Source organism: Acipenser ruthenus, chromosome 21, assembly GCF_902713425.1.
Source record: "Acipenser ruthenus chromosome 21, fAciRut3.2 maternal haplotype, whole genome shotgun sequence".
NCBI lineage: Eukaryota > Metazoa > Chordata > Actinopteri > Acipenseriformes > Acipenseridae > Acipenser > Acipenser ruthenus.
In genome coordinates this window covers 8,163,452-8,177,601 of record NC_081209.1, presented here as the reverse complement: position 1 = coordinate 8,177,601, position 14,150 = coordinate 8,163,452, and the positions used below count along the sequence as shown (strand labels likewise).

The window sequence follows — 14,150 nt, the reverse complement described above, 5'->3', positions numbered from 1 at the left end:
TACAGTGATTTATTAGTGTATCGGTTGATCAAATCCACTCTTTCGTGGTGAAATAGTAAGACGCAAAGTCACAAAGCCCCAAACAGATGCCCGTTTTGTTTTCAAATACATGCAAAAATGGCTTTAATCCTTACTTTTAATTTTGAATTGACGAAAAAAAAAAGATATTCTATAAGAATATTTCTATGAGAGATACAGAGGCATAGACAAGGATCTTGCTAGAGAGAGATGATAAACAGAGAAGGGAGTGACAGAGAGCCAGTTTGATGCAGGCAGCTGCTGTGTGTACGCTCAGGCTCAAATGGGTGTCTCTCTTGTTTCAGCAGCAGAGAAAGCTGCTTTGAACAGAGCTAGCTCTGTGCGGGACCGGGTGAAGAGGTTCACAGCAGAGGAGCCGGGCCAGAGAGCCGAGCTCGGAACCAACTTCACAGGGCAGAGAAGGGGGAGCAGCCGGGTCTGTGGGAACCTGCAGTCCCCCTTCTGCAAAGCTACCCAGAGGGGCGAGGGCAGCAACGGGACAGACCGATTCGGGAAGAACAAATCAGGACTTACCTCCCAGAGTCCTGCGGAGAAATCCGTCCCTTTGAGTTCCAAGCTTGTCTTGGGTCCAGCCATCACAGGGAGCTCCAATGGAGTGTCCCAAACCAGGAGACTTCAAGGGGTGTCTGCTGATAGATCCTACCCCCTGTCCCGGGACAGCCAATCGGAGAGGGCCAGGCTGACATCATCGGGGGATGAAAACCTCAGGGAGCGATCAGACAGCTCAGACCAAAGCAGGACCCTGAGTACAGCTGAACCCCAAACACAGCCAGAGTGCCCCCACACTGACCCTGACATGAAGACCCTGCTGACCATTGAGATCAAGGACAGCAACAGTGCCAACACGGCCACATGTGTGACCAGGAACACGGGCAGCCAGCGGGCAGGTAGGTGCCACTTCAGAGATTAAAGCTTACTGTTGAGTTTAAGTGTAGAGCAATCGTGGAAAAGCAGAGAGAATGAAAAAACTGCAGCAGGATGTATCTCTTTATTATATTAAATCCTGCATTGACCACTGCTGGTCTTGTCCTGGTGAGAGCTGGTGATAGTTAAAACACTTTAATGCTGGTTCTGATGGTTCAAGACAAAATTATTGTAAGCATGGAAAAACCCAGGGAGTACATTGTAAAAGCAAGGCCAACTGCAATGGGATGTATCTGTTTGAGTCTTTTTATCATCTGTGCCCTGTTTGGGAAGTCCTGTAACAATCGAATTATGGTCAGAGGTAGATTTTTAACAAGCTCTAATTATGGTTAGAGGTAGTTTTTAATTCTGCTTCAAGACATCATTTACATGTAAGATCTTTTTTAATGTGTAAGGTCAATTCATTATTACGTACACTCCTATTCTAATTGCTGTAAACCTGTGCACCTGAGTTTAAAGACTATAAAACCTTCAGAACCAACACTGGAGTGTTAGTGCTCAAGTGTGCTTTCTCTATCTCTCTCTCTCTCGCTCTCTCTCTCTGTCTATCTCTCTATCTCTCTGTCTATCTATCTACCTAAACAATATCCTAAGTGAGCAATATAAACAAAACAAAAACTACCGAGATGCATGTAATGTAAGAGTCCATTGATGAGGCATAAAAGCTTTGTGTTATATCAATGTGCAGAATATTAGACATCATTTTTTATAAGCTTACAAACGTATTCAACCACGTTACTTATATATATATAAAACTAACATTTTTGAAGTCCTTGACAGTGTCTCTGCTCTTTTATTTTCTCAACAAAAACTTCTCGTTTAAAACATGCAAGGTAGCTTGTCACTTACAAGCCTTTGTGCTTTTAAACCATTTTCCCAAGGATACGCAACGCTTCTTTGTCAATGATGTCCATCAAATGTTTTTTTTTTTTTTTCCCACAGCAACAGTTCAGTCTGACTGATTTAGAATCCGCAATAACTGATGTCAACTGTCAGGAGTTGATTTAATAGTTTGAAAATATCCCCATGCTAAACACTTGCATGTTTTATGTATTTGAACAATAGGCCACTTCTCCGGAGCTCTGTGTGGGATCTAACAAGATGCATGAAACAACAGTAGAGGCTCTTATTACAGGGACAATAACCACAGTAATGGGTTTGTTTGTTTTTGTGAATAGGGGAAATGCACAGACTGTCGGCAATTGTTTAAACGGGGGTCCAAAATGAAGATTACAATGAAATGACGAGAAAGCACAACCCATCCCATTGCAAAGAAAGTGTTGTATTGTGAACCGTGGCAGTGTCACACGTCCAATCATTGTTTTCATCAGTTCTACACCCTTTTACTTCAAACCATAAATGATCAACTAATAGTCAATGAAATAACCAAAGTAGAAAAAAAGATCATTAATGTCAGCAGTAATAATAAATGGGTAGAGCATTTTACCTGTTGGAGACGTTTGTGTAACTGTATTCTTTGAAGGCGGTACCCAGAGTTGAATGTGTTTTGAAGTCATGGAGGTTGGCTGTAGACGATTGGTCTTGAGCAGATTTCTCAGATGACACAAAGGCAGAGATTGAGAGCACAGACTAGTATAGACTGTAGTGGCCTGCGTTCCCCTACCAGTATTGCAGGGTTCTAGATTATGCCCTCCGCTGTCACAGGCACATCACTCCAGTCTCTTAGCTTTGAGATCGATGTTCTAGGCTTTCTCCAAGCACCCTGAACCTTCTTGCTCGTTTCCCTGTGCAGTGCGGCTGTGTTCAAAGCTGTCCTCTCTCTGTGTGAGTTTTGAACTGGTTGCTTTCTGTTTATAAGTGATGTCAGGGAAGCCCCAGGACACTGATTACACAGCTGAACTAAACACTGGAATACCACACTGCTCCCTCTTCAACATCAAGTACAGACTGAACCGAACACAACATTCTGTCAAATTCATTCCACTTCCAAAGCACTGATTGTGTCACGCTTTCTCCAAACTTCTCCAAACTTTAATCACAGATTCATTGCCTCTTACAGACATTTCAGATTGTCACACTTGCATCTTTACAGTATTTGTGTTTCTTATTGTGATAACATTTGGGGATAACCATTTTCATTGAGTATCAATCTGAAGGTATATAAAACCTGTTTATCTTCATGTGATACTTGTATTGTTACACGTGCATATGGTGGATGTAGGTCACGGTGATGCGCTTTTTAAAATTATGATGGCTCAATTTTTCATTTATTTATGTGCAGCCATGGCAGGGCATGTAAGTTATTACCCAAAATTTTTTTTAAATGCAAAAACTGATTGATATGCCTGAAATGTGTTGTGTGTAACAGTGACCATGTTTGTCTCTTCACTGTGCTCATTATTTATAAATGACTGTGCCTGCCAACAAGTCTGTTTCAAAGAGAACTAATGCCTGAAAGGCATCTGAAATTAACCACATTCTACTGCAGTGTGGTACATTGTGTGTTCAAATGAGTTTTAGATTTTTTTTTACTGCCTCCATACCTTTTTAGGATGTTTTGTAATCATTGATATTACTGCAATTAATCATTCTGTGTGGTTGACTTGTTTTATAACTCTGTGTGAAAGTGTCTGCAACTGAATTCAGACGCTGCTCTTTCATTCAGACACTGTTGTAAATAAATGTAACATAGTCTTTCTAGAAGTACGAGCCAGCTGCTACTTGTGATTTGGTTTTACTATGAGTTTAATCACACACCTGAGCTTGTTACTTATACACTGTGGCTAAGCAAGAAGTTAGTGAAACCTGGAACATAAAAATTCTGTAGCTCAATGTGATGTCCTGGAACTGACCTCTCCTCTCTCTCTCTCTCTCTCTCTCTCTCTCTCTCTCTCTCTCTCTCTCTCTCTCTCTCTCTCTCTCTTCCCTCTCTCTTCCTCTCCTCTCTCTCTTCCTCTCCTCTCTCTCTTCCTCTCCTCTCTCTCTCTCTTCATCTCCTCTCTTTTCCTCTCCTCTCTATCTCTTCCTCTCCTCTCTCTCTTCCTCTCCTCTCTCTCTCTCTCTCTCTCTCTCTCTCTCTCTCTCTCTCTCTCTCTCTCTCTCTGCAGAGCTGACACTGGGTCTGAGAGCCACCCCCTTCAAGATCATATCCTCCTCAAACACCAGTGGGGCCCTGAAGGTAAATTGCTATGAACTTCTTCTATTTATATTTTCACTGTAATTCTGAATAGTGTTCCATGTACTGGCAGGCGTCTGGCTGTTTGACTGCTGGGTGGTGCTTGAGTTCTACCTGCTGCTGCCTCTTCATCATATTGCTGCATAAATATCTAGGGGATTGATCAACACTCAAACGCTCTTCGGAGACTCAGGATGCAACAATCTCTTTCAGCCGCACTGAGAGGTCTTTTAGTGAAGCATGTGGAAATGTTAGGGGTTCAATCCGGGTTAGAACACACAATCGAATGAGTGGATTGGTTTTAACACTTCCTCCAAGAGGACAAACCCCCACGCAGTTTTCAATAGTCATTCAGCTCAGGCTCAAAAGCCTCCTAGGTAGTTGACTGCTTGAACTACCCAGGGTATGTCATCTCTTAATCCAGATCTTTTTTTAATCTTCTCTTCAACCCCTCCTCATCCTCAGCCACTGAGAAGCTAGAAATCGTAGCCTCGAGTTTTGTGCACTCTTGTCCTTGAGGTTACTCTGAGATGTCTCATAAGTCCTGTAAATGAAGGAGACTCTGTTAGTCACCTGTTTACCTGATTGCTGGGCAGGGGGTGTTCAGGGGTAAAGACATGTGCTTCTCCATCCATGAGCACTACAAAATAACAAACGCCAAAATAAAAAATAAAATGTGTGTTAAAGCAGCGATGAATGTGTTTTAGAAGATATTTTTTAACAGTGCCACAGAGGAGCGAGGATGCTGTCAGTCAGGGGATGCTAGCTAACACTTTATTGTAGGGTTACAATAAGAGGAGGGGGGGGGGGGGGGGGGGGGGGGGGCGGGGGTTGGGGGTGGTGGAACCTTGGAGTCCGGAGTCTGTTTATCAAACAGTTTATCAGGCTGGCCAGTTCTGTCCTTGTATGGTCATATTGACACAGCAGTGAACGAGCACGCGAGGGGCTGTGTCTGTGTGTGTTACACATACCCATAATTTGGGTATAAATCCACTCTCACAGTCTCAGTAGCTCTGCTACTGCTTGACAAAGCCAAATGATTGGGGTAAATAGGAAGCTGCTGTGTGAAAGGTACAGAAGTGGGTTTGACTAGCGCAGTAGTTAGAATAAGTGCTGGGCTGGATTAGAGTGGGTTTGAGTTGCTTAGTTAGAGAAAGTGCTGGACTGCAGCGTGGAAGGTGGTGGGTTTGAGTAACTCAGTGGTTAGAGACTGGGCTTAGTGCATATCCTGAACTAAGAATGAACTAAAAAGGGGATGTAGTGAATATTAATAAAAGATCACAAAACGGTTTTAAAGCCTTGGCTATCACTCCTTTTAAAAGGAAACCGTCTTAATGGATTTTTTGTTTAAAAGTGAACAGTGTCCACTTTTATTTTAGTCTGTACTGTAAGCTTGTTAACAGATCCATGGCTTAGGGGCAGCAGTGTGGAGTAGTGGTTAGGGCTCTGGACTCTTGACCGGAGGGTCGTGGGTTCAATCCCCGGTCAGGGACACTGCTGTTGTACCTTTGAGCAAGGTACTTTACCTAGATTGCTCCAGTAAAAACCCAACTGTATAAATGGGTAATTGTATGTAAAAATAATGTGATGTTTTGTAATAATTGTAAGTCGCCCTGGATAAGGGCGTCTGCTAAGAAACAAATAATAATAATAATAATAATAATTATTAATTAAACTAATGACCTGCTGCTTTGGTTGGGTTAGGCTGTGTTGTGTGACTGGCTGCTCCAATTAACTCCTTTGTTGGGATCGTTAGGGGACAGAGGTGGTAGTTTGGTATCAGTCGACAGCGGAGTGCGCTCTCTGGTTGAACTGCAAAGAGAAAGGTAGGGAGCTGGTGCTTTCTAAACCGGAGGTGAGGCGAGGGGAGGGGGGAGATGGATAGTTTGTTTTGTGACACACGTGTGTTTCACCTGCCTGGAGGTAGATTTAGCAGTGTGGAATTCAACTGCTGCTCCATCTCTCAAACCTGCCGGCAGCTCCACCACGGCTTTACACATCTCTAAAAATAAATCAACACCACTTTGCTGTATCTGTGCTGTTTCTGAAACTCCAACTGGACTGGACTTCCAGTATATCAAACCAGCATTCTAGCACATACAGTATAGACCAGTGGAAACCCAGCAATAACCAGACACTCTATTCAAACAATGTCATGATTTAGTTTTTTTCACATGGTGTTTGTGTAACCCTTTTCAAGCTTGCTATATCAGACTGTGTTGTATGTATTTACATTGTTAAGCAAATGTGTTCATGAAACCATTCAAAGTGTGCTACTAATGGGTTTTAATAGAGATTTATACATACTACAGGTGGGGTTACTAGTTAATTGTCTGTTAAAAGTGAATAAAGGATAAGGTTTCTTCAACAGAGAATCAATTAACTAATTTGTCCATATACAGTATGTGTTCACAAAACACTGTTTGTGAAACTGGAGTCAGCAAATTTGTGCAAATGAGGATCATTTTTTAGAAGATTCAATATTTGAAACTTGAGTTAGAAAAAATGGAATCAATCATACTGGCATCAAATGTTTGTGAAAGTAATTGTTAATCAGTCAAAAATGCCTTTCCCACTCTGTTATAACAGTCTGTATTAAAACTATTTTTATTTTCAATAACTACCCCCCTCGGTTTCCTTAAGGAAAATTCAGTCTGTTCTCCACAATGGTTTTAAGATGGCTTCCTTTTACTTACATCAGTAAAACCGTATCCATTAACCATAAGCCGACCTTGGCGAGACACAACATAGGGTGTGTGGAGACAGACGTCAAGCGGCTGAAGGGGATAATTGAGTTCTTGACCTCCTTTACGGCCGTCCACTATGACTTTCAGTAACTTCCTTCAAGGTGAGAGAAGGCTGAGATCCCAACTGAATCCAGATCTTCAAATCTATTATCACAATTCCATTGATTCACACAGCAAATACAAACCTCTTTTTAAATGACTTTAAAACTGCACATTTAATTGGAGTGGCCGAGGGGTCGACTGGGATTAGTTTACATCCCACACCACACTGCTGCTACCTGGGGAGGGCAGTCACTTACTAAGAGCCCTTTACCTTTGCACCAGCTCAATTCCTGTTCGGTTGAGAGACCTGCTTAGCTTAGCTTCTACGATAAGAACTGTGCAGCAAGCTTATGGAAACTTAAAGGTGGAAGAAGGTTCTTCCTTTTAAAGCTCATGCAGTCACTATATTAAAGCACCATATGTAGTTTGGTTCCTGGATTTAACCGAGCTTGGATATGTTGTTTGTTTTATTAATACACTTTTACGTTGCCTCTTATTAACATCACTAATGGAGGGCTTTTCACAATGTCTTTTCTGCTACCCAAATATTCTCAGTGTGTTCGAGACATTTAAGCATGCTTAATCTATAGTGTAAACCTTAATTGAAACCGAATCCTACATTCCTACTTGACACTGACTATAGCTTTAACTAAACTACTCTATGAAAGAATGTAGGCACTAAATGGAAACCTGATGTTGCTTTCATCTTATTGGACTATCCCAAGCAAATCATTTTAAAATGTGTTTTGCTTAGTGATTGATCTTCCTGGTGGCCTCTGTTAGTTTTGAATCTAGTAACGCCTGCTTTATCTCATTATATCCTGTGGCTGTGAGCCAACGGGACTGATTAAAATAGAGCCTAGGGAGTGAGTGGTTCAGCTGCATGCAGCACTGTATCACTCCCTGAGATCGATTCAGACGCCTCTAACACAGAAAGCCTCGGAGCTCAGCGATGCAGAGCAGGGATTGGGTGTTTTTTTAGAAGGACAGGTATCTTAAAATTAGGAGAGATAGACAGGCACTATGCGTGGGACATAAACACAGACTTATTTTGTAGAAGTCAAGTAATTTTTTACAGCAATGTCAGTATAATTAAAAAGTAATTACTAAAGTTGTTGTTTTTTTTATTATTTACTTAGGGAGTGTTGAGGTAAAGGCAGGTAGGCAGAGAGAGAGCGATGGTAAATGTGTCACTAGGGTTACACACGAGAGTGTGGCTGTGCTCTATCAGGGGAGTTTGCTGGAGAACTGGGGCGAGAGATGCAACCCTACCTACAGTACCGGGTCAGTATTACTGCAAGCCTTTCACTGGCTTCATTCTGAAATATTATGTGATGCATTTAAAATGACTTCTGATTTGGTTTGGGATGTTGCCTGGACATTTGTATCAAAAAGTGGTTCACAATACTTGATTTGCTGAGGATGTTAAAACTTTGTCTTGGTTTTAGTTCCTGTCATTTTACCTAATTTAACAAGCAACAACAGAAATTGTAGTGTGGTTTTGTTAAACAGTGCTTATGTTAAAAGCTCCATAATAAATTGTGAGTAATTGAGTTGTTGGGTCCTTTAGCAAAACTTTAAGGTCTGTTTGTTTTCAGAAATGATGTACGTGTTTCTGAACATTCTTACAGTACATATTAAAAGAGGCTTGAAAAATGAACTTCTAACCCTTTCTGAAACGGTAAACAAAGCTTTCATCAACTGCAAACTAATGAATCAAAACTAGTCCTTAAGGTTTGTGAATTAGCCCAATAATAAGGAGTAGATCTATGTCTTTAAACAGCATTCGGGTAATTATTAGCCTATTCCTGATGTCCAGGTCTTGTATGCAGTGTAGCTACTTCCCTATCCTGTGCAGTCGTACCAACAGCTCTACCAAGTCTAAGGCTAAGCTCATACAGAATCAGTAGACTTTGCAGTAGACAGCTTGTATTGACTAGCCTAGTGAACCTGCACCTGGAGGTCTGTTGGCTGTGGAGGTCACTGCTGCATTGGTTCCCTGTGGAATGAGTGTGAGGGGGTCTGCTTCCAGGAGAGTGCTTTCCTAGAAGGGCTGGGCCTCTGCTCAGGTCGCAGGCTACGAGTGACAAACTTGTCTGGCAGCCGCCCCAGCTGCAGTGAAATAGAGGTACCGGGATGATTTATAACTGATAACTGATCCGGATTAGCACAACAATGTCCGCTGTCAGGGTAACAGAGCGAGACCCTGACGTTTTCTGTCTCTCTATTATGATGACTTGATATAGGCATTCTTTAGAGCACCATTCTAACTCCATGGATATAGGGTTACCAATCAGTGATGTCACAGTGACCCAGCAATGCAAGGCTATATCTTGGGAACAACTTATGCTATTTTGATTAAACTAACGCCACTTATATGTAAACAGTTTTCAGACTTCTTTTTGTTGGCAATTTTAAGTTAAACAACTATAAATCCATATAGAATTTAAAAACACCTCTGTGCTGAATTTCTCCCATGTAAGTTTCAACGGTGGCTAAAAAACTAGCCTCACGTCCATGTGGTGTATTTATAGACAAGGTGACTAGCATGGTACCTTTCTGTGGAACAAGCCAGCAGTGACTGGGAGCTACCTCAGCTGCAGTGTCGAATCAGTAAAGATATCTATTCAGGATTGTAAATATTGGCGTTTGTTATCCAACTTAGATTTAATCGAAACACGTCAAGTCAGCACACCTTAAATCTGTTTGAAACTGTGCCTTTTATTTAAGCAGGATTTTTTCCATGGCTTCATTTGAATGTACAATTTGACACTCCTAGATAAACTCCATATTTGAGTGATAGCAATAAGAACAATTCTGAATGATCGTTAAAAAGGGAAGGGGCAGTATAAGATGCAATTTCAAACCTCTTGCTAGTCAATAAGTTTTTAATAAGTGTATTACATGGAAGTGTTTTAATTGTAGAACTTCTGGGTGTTTTATTTGTTATGGTAAAATGACCCAATTCCCCATACTGGACACAGAGTCAAAATCTGATTTAAAAAAGGGGGTTGTAATTCTAAATTTAAACACTGTTTTTACCCCAAAATCGGAACCCCTACTCATTAGACAAAGTACGTGATTAATACATCATTAAAATCCTCTGATTTGTAAGCCATTTTAAAGGAAAACGTCAAGATAAAAAAAAAAACTCTTGATACTTTTGATTAATAAACAATACAAAAAATGATGGATTGTATCACAATACTCCTATATCGTTCCAAGCCCTTTATCGCTTCTCTGTAACCTGTTCAACTGGCTCAGATAAGAATGGATCAGGATTGAATGGTTGGTCCAGGAAAGCGCTGGGGCAATGAGGGTTAAGCTTCACCATTCTCCTCCAATAAGCCTGACTTCGTATGTAAACTTATGGAAACTATAATAAGATCCAAAATGGAAAATGACCTATATGGTAACAGTATCCTGGGAGACAGTCTGCAGGGACTTTTTCGACCTGAAAAAAGAAACAAGGACCAGGGGTCACAAATGGACATTAGATACAGGGGCATTCAGAACAGAAAATAGGAGGCACTTTTTTACACAGAGAATTGTGAGAGTCTGGAACCAACTCCCCAGTAATGTTGTTGAAGCTGACACCCTGGGATCCTTCAAGAAGCTGCTTGATGAGATTCTGGGATTAATAAGATACTAACAACCAAACAAGCAAGATGGGCTGAATGGCATCCTCTTGTTTTGTAAATTTTCTTATGTTCTTATGTTCACTGTGGGAGCTTCCTTTAATAACGTCTTGTTGACAAGTCATCTGGAGTGCTGTTGTTGACATGGAAACCAGCTGTTGGATATGAAAATAGGATTCCACTGATGAGATTTGCAGGGCCAATGGAACTGCACTTTTCCCAGAAAGAAGTAAAGCCTGATAGTGAAACTATAGCAAGCACCCGCCTCGGTCACTCATGAGCTAGTAATGAAATCTCTGAATACCCAGGTGTCTCGGAAATGGCACAGCAGAGTGATTTGAGTACTAATAAATGATTGACGTTTTTGAAACCAGTGTGGATTCTGGTTTAAAAGCATGGATATTGTTCACATTTATTGCAGGACATGAAAAAGTCCTGTCACCTTTTAATGTTTGTCTTTCATATCCATGTATAAACACTAATGTCCTAACACTATTTTGTTTATCAGTATGTGAGATTTCGGAGAAAAGCGTTTCCAGTGTAAAGTCCAAAACCACATAGCAACAACCGCTAAAGGTCATGTTACACCAAGCAGCATTTTCTTCTGGCACAGTTTCAAGCAAATTCAAGATTGTTTAGATACTGCCCTATTCAAATGGTGAAAATTTGCTAGAAAAAAAATGCATGGTATTACATATTAAATTGGTGACTGCAGTGCCTCATAAGATCTGATTTCATAAAACCTGGATTCATCAAGAAAGGGCATTAGGTGACACTACAGTCCACTGCAGAGGGTATTATTATCCTTCACTCGGGATGCATATCACTACAGACTGGGATAAGACAACCTTGCTTATGTCACACATGGATATATCTTGAACTGCCCATCCAATGGAAATGAAACTTGGTACGGATGTGCCTTGGTGCAATTGTGATTGCAGGTCTTAATGACCTTGCATGAGCGCCTGATGTTTTTGATTTACATTATGAAGACTAATTAGCTGTCATCGCTCTCAGCTAGCATCAAAACGATTCGACCCGCAAGACAATTAAAACAGCAGGGGGAGGATCTAAGTGTTGTAACAGCTGAGCTCGGTAGAGCTTTAGCAGCATCTGGAAAAAGTATTCAGGTTTTGGTCCAGTGCCAGCTATGAAAAAATCTGCCATACAGAACAAAAGTTCTTTATTAGAGTCTTAAAAGTTGTTTAGCATGTACAATGAACTGTGTCATTCAATGATGTAAGTTACCCATTTGTTTTGTTTACTAGTATAACAAGTTTACACAGCGATATTGCTTCAGTGTGTATTACATGCAGTAAGTAATACAGATGTCACTAAAGGAAGATTACATTGGGGTGCATTAAGAACAGAACGAAACCACCTGGCTTTTCCTGTGTGGGCGCCACTTACTGATACACTGCAGTATTGACTTAGGAATGCAGAGCTGCAGGAAGCTTTCCTCCACAATGTCTTTTGAGACTGTGTTCCTTGTGGAGCATCAGGAGTGGCTGGAGATTTGGGGGGCGAATGCCGTTTCAGGAGACTGTTTGAAAGTCAAAAATTAGGATTTTTGAAGGGAGAGGTCTAAGAGGCTGTCCCCCACAGCTCGGGTTAAAGGATTGTCTATTGCTCCCTCCCTCAGATTATACAGACTTGCCCAGCAGTGCAGTCAGTCTGTCCCGCTGGTCTTTTCTAAAGGCTGCATTCCAATGGAGGTGTGAGGGACAGAAGGGCTCTAAATTTAGGCTGCTGGTGCTCATGTCAGGAGCTGGGAATTGTCACAGTAGTACCCCCAGCGTCTCCAGCCCATAATAACAGAAGGACAACAACCAGAGCTTCCCTGGCAACAGGAGCTACTTTCTGATTGGCCATTGGGGGTGGGTAACTGAAGGCAATGGGGTGATATAAGAGGAGACCGGGGTTTATAAGCTTGTGAAACATAGAGCGACCGGACAGTTGTGTCAGTGCTGCAGGAACAATACAATAGCCTATGTGTCATTTGTATTTATTATAGATTTAGAAATATGGTATAGAGGGGCCACAGAATTAGTGGAGCCCAAGATTAATTGAGAAAGCATTGAGATTTGCTGCAGAGACAAAATGCCTGGTGTGAATTTGGACAATGTGGCCGTCCAGCCCCTGGCCAGCGAGGGCGCTGTGTTTGAGGAGTGCAAGGCTGTGTTTAAGGAGTTGGGAGACTGCAGTTTCGAGCAGATGCTCCGCAGTGCGGTGGGCGAGATCCACACTGACCTGCAGGCCTTCCGCAAGGGAGCGGACGCACGGCTGGAGGACGTGGCCCGGCAGGTGCGCCCCCTAGTGGCCGTTGTCAACGACCTGCGAGAGGACAACCTGCGACTGCGCGCCCAGCAGGAGAGGCTGGTCAGGCAGGTAGAGGCCCTGTCGCTGCTCCTGGGCCTGCCCGACCCTCACCCTCACCCTCACCCTCCCATCCTCGCCACCACCCGCCGCAGCTCCTCCTGCTCCACTGGGGGGGGCTTCTCACGCAGCAACAGCCTGGTGAGTTTGCTTATCCCTGTCTGGATACACTTTGAATTAACACAGTACAGCTGCAGGGAGTCTGTGCAGTAAGATGGGTAGGCACATGCAGCCAGTTGAAACTGTACATTTTGGGACCTCTCTTTTTAACAATTTTTCAGCATGGTTTCTGGTTTCTAGAGAAGACGTACAGGGTGTTTTATTGGAACAAAAATATTCCTAATATGCATTGCCGTGGAAAGCATTTGTTTTTTATCACGTAGAAAGAACTGGATCATTATACAGGTTACATATTTGTTTTTTATTACTAATATTGGGAAGTTTACACAGTGATATTGATTCAGTGTGTAACAGTCTGATGAGCATTGGGCCAGACCCCCAAAAAAATTTTGACTGTGAAAATCGCCCTCAGTACTTCTATTTTGCACCTAGGCTCCCTAGCAGTTCAGAGCAGATTTTGCAATGGCATCTGTTGTTGTCTTTAGTAGCAATTTTCAACAAGATTATATACATATAAAATGTGTAAAATAACTCTAAATCCTCTGCTAACCAAGTAAGACATATATATAACAATTTAACGCAGGGAGTAGTTTTTGTACACTGGAAGCAGTTATATTGGCCTTGTACATTTATATAAACTTAAAGCGTTTTCCCTGGTGTTGGTAACTATTGATTTTATTACCCAAAAAACCTAACTTGTTTTCCTTCTGACTGTAAAATCTAAATATCCTCTGACACTCTGACAACATCTGTGTTTCTCTTCAATATCCAGCATCAGACTGATTCCTAGCATCCCTGCTTAATCACATACAGGCCTCCATCAGCCACCAGATCAACATTAGAATTAAAAAAAGCCAGAAAGTGAACAAATAAACTCCAGTCTAGTTAACTTGTTTACTGATACATGGAGGGACACAAGCTTCCTGCCTCCTTGAATCCTGCTTGTCACTTGTCATGTATTGTCATGTATTCTAGGAGTCAGATAGGCATTCTCCTGCTACTGCTTTCAACACAGTTATTAGGTGTTTTAAAACTTTTAATTGATACATTTTCCTATTGAACCGAAAATTGTGGTTTCGTCAGAAAGAACCCAGAGAACTATGGATCTGTGACAGAAACCAGTTACTG

General features: G+C 41.8%; 1 protein-coding gene across 6 annotated transcripts in view; it reads left to right on the top strand.

The window, feature by feature from the left end:
- The window catches only part of LOC117428227 (smoothelin), an 82,985-nt gene that overhangs the window by 44,788 nt on the left and 24,047 nt on the right, over positions 1–14,150 (top strand). For 5 of the 6 annotated variants that reach the window (XM_058994725.1, XM_058994724.1, XM_058994720.1 and 2 more), the window contains 2 exons: positions 324–926; positions 4,032–4,102. In XM_058994725.1, the coding sequence (XP_058850708.1) occupies positions 324–926; positions 4,032–4,102 (674 nt within the window). The remainder of the gene's footprint in view (positions 1–323; positions 927–4,031; positions 4,103–14,150) is intronic. The other variant, XM_058994721.1, reaches the window with a different exon arrangement.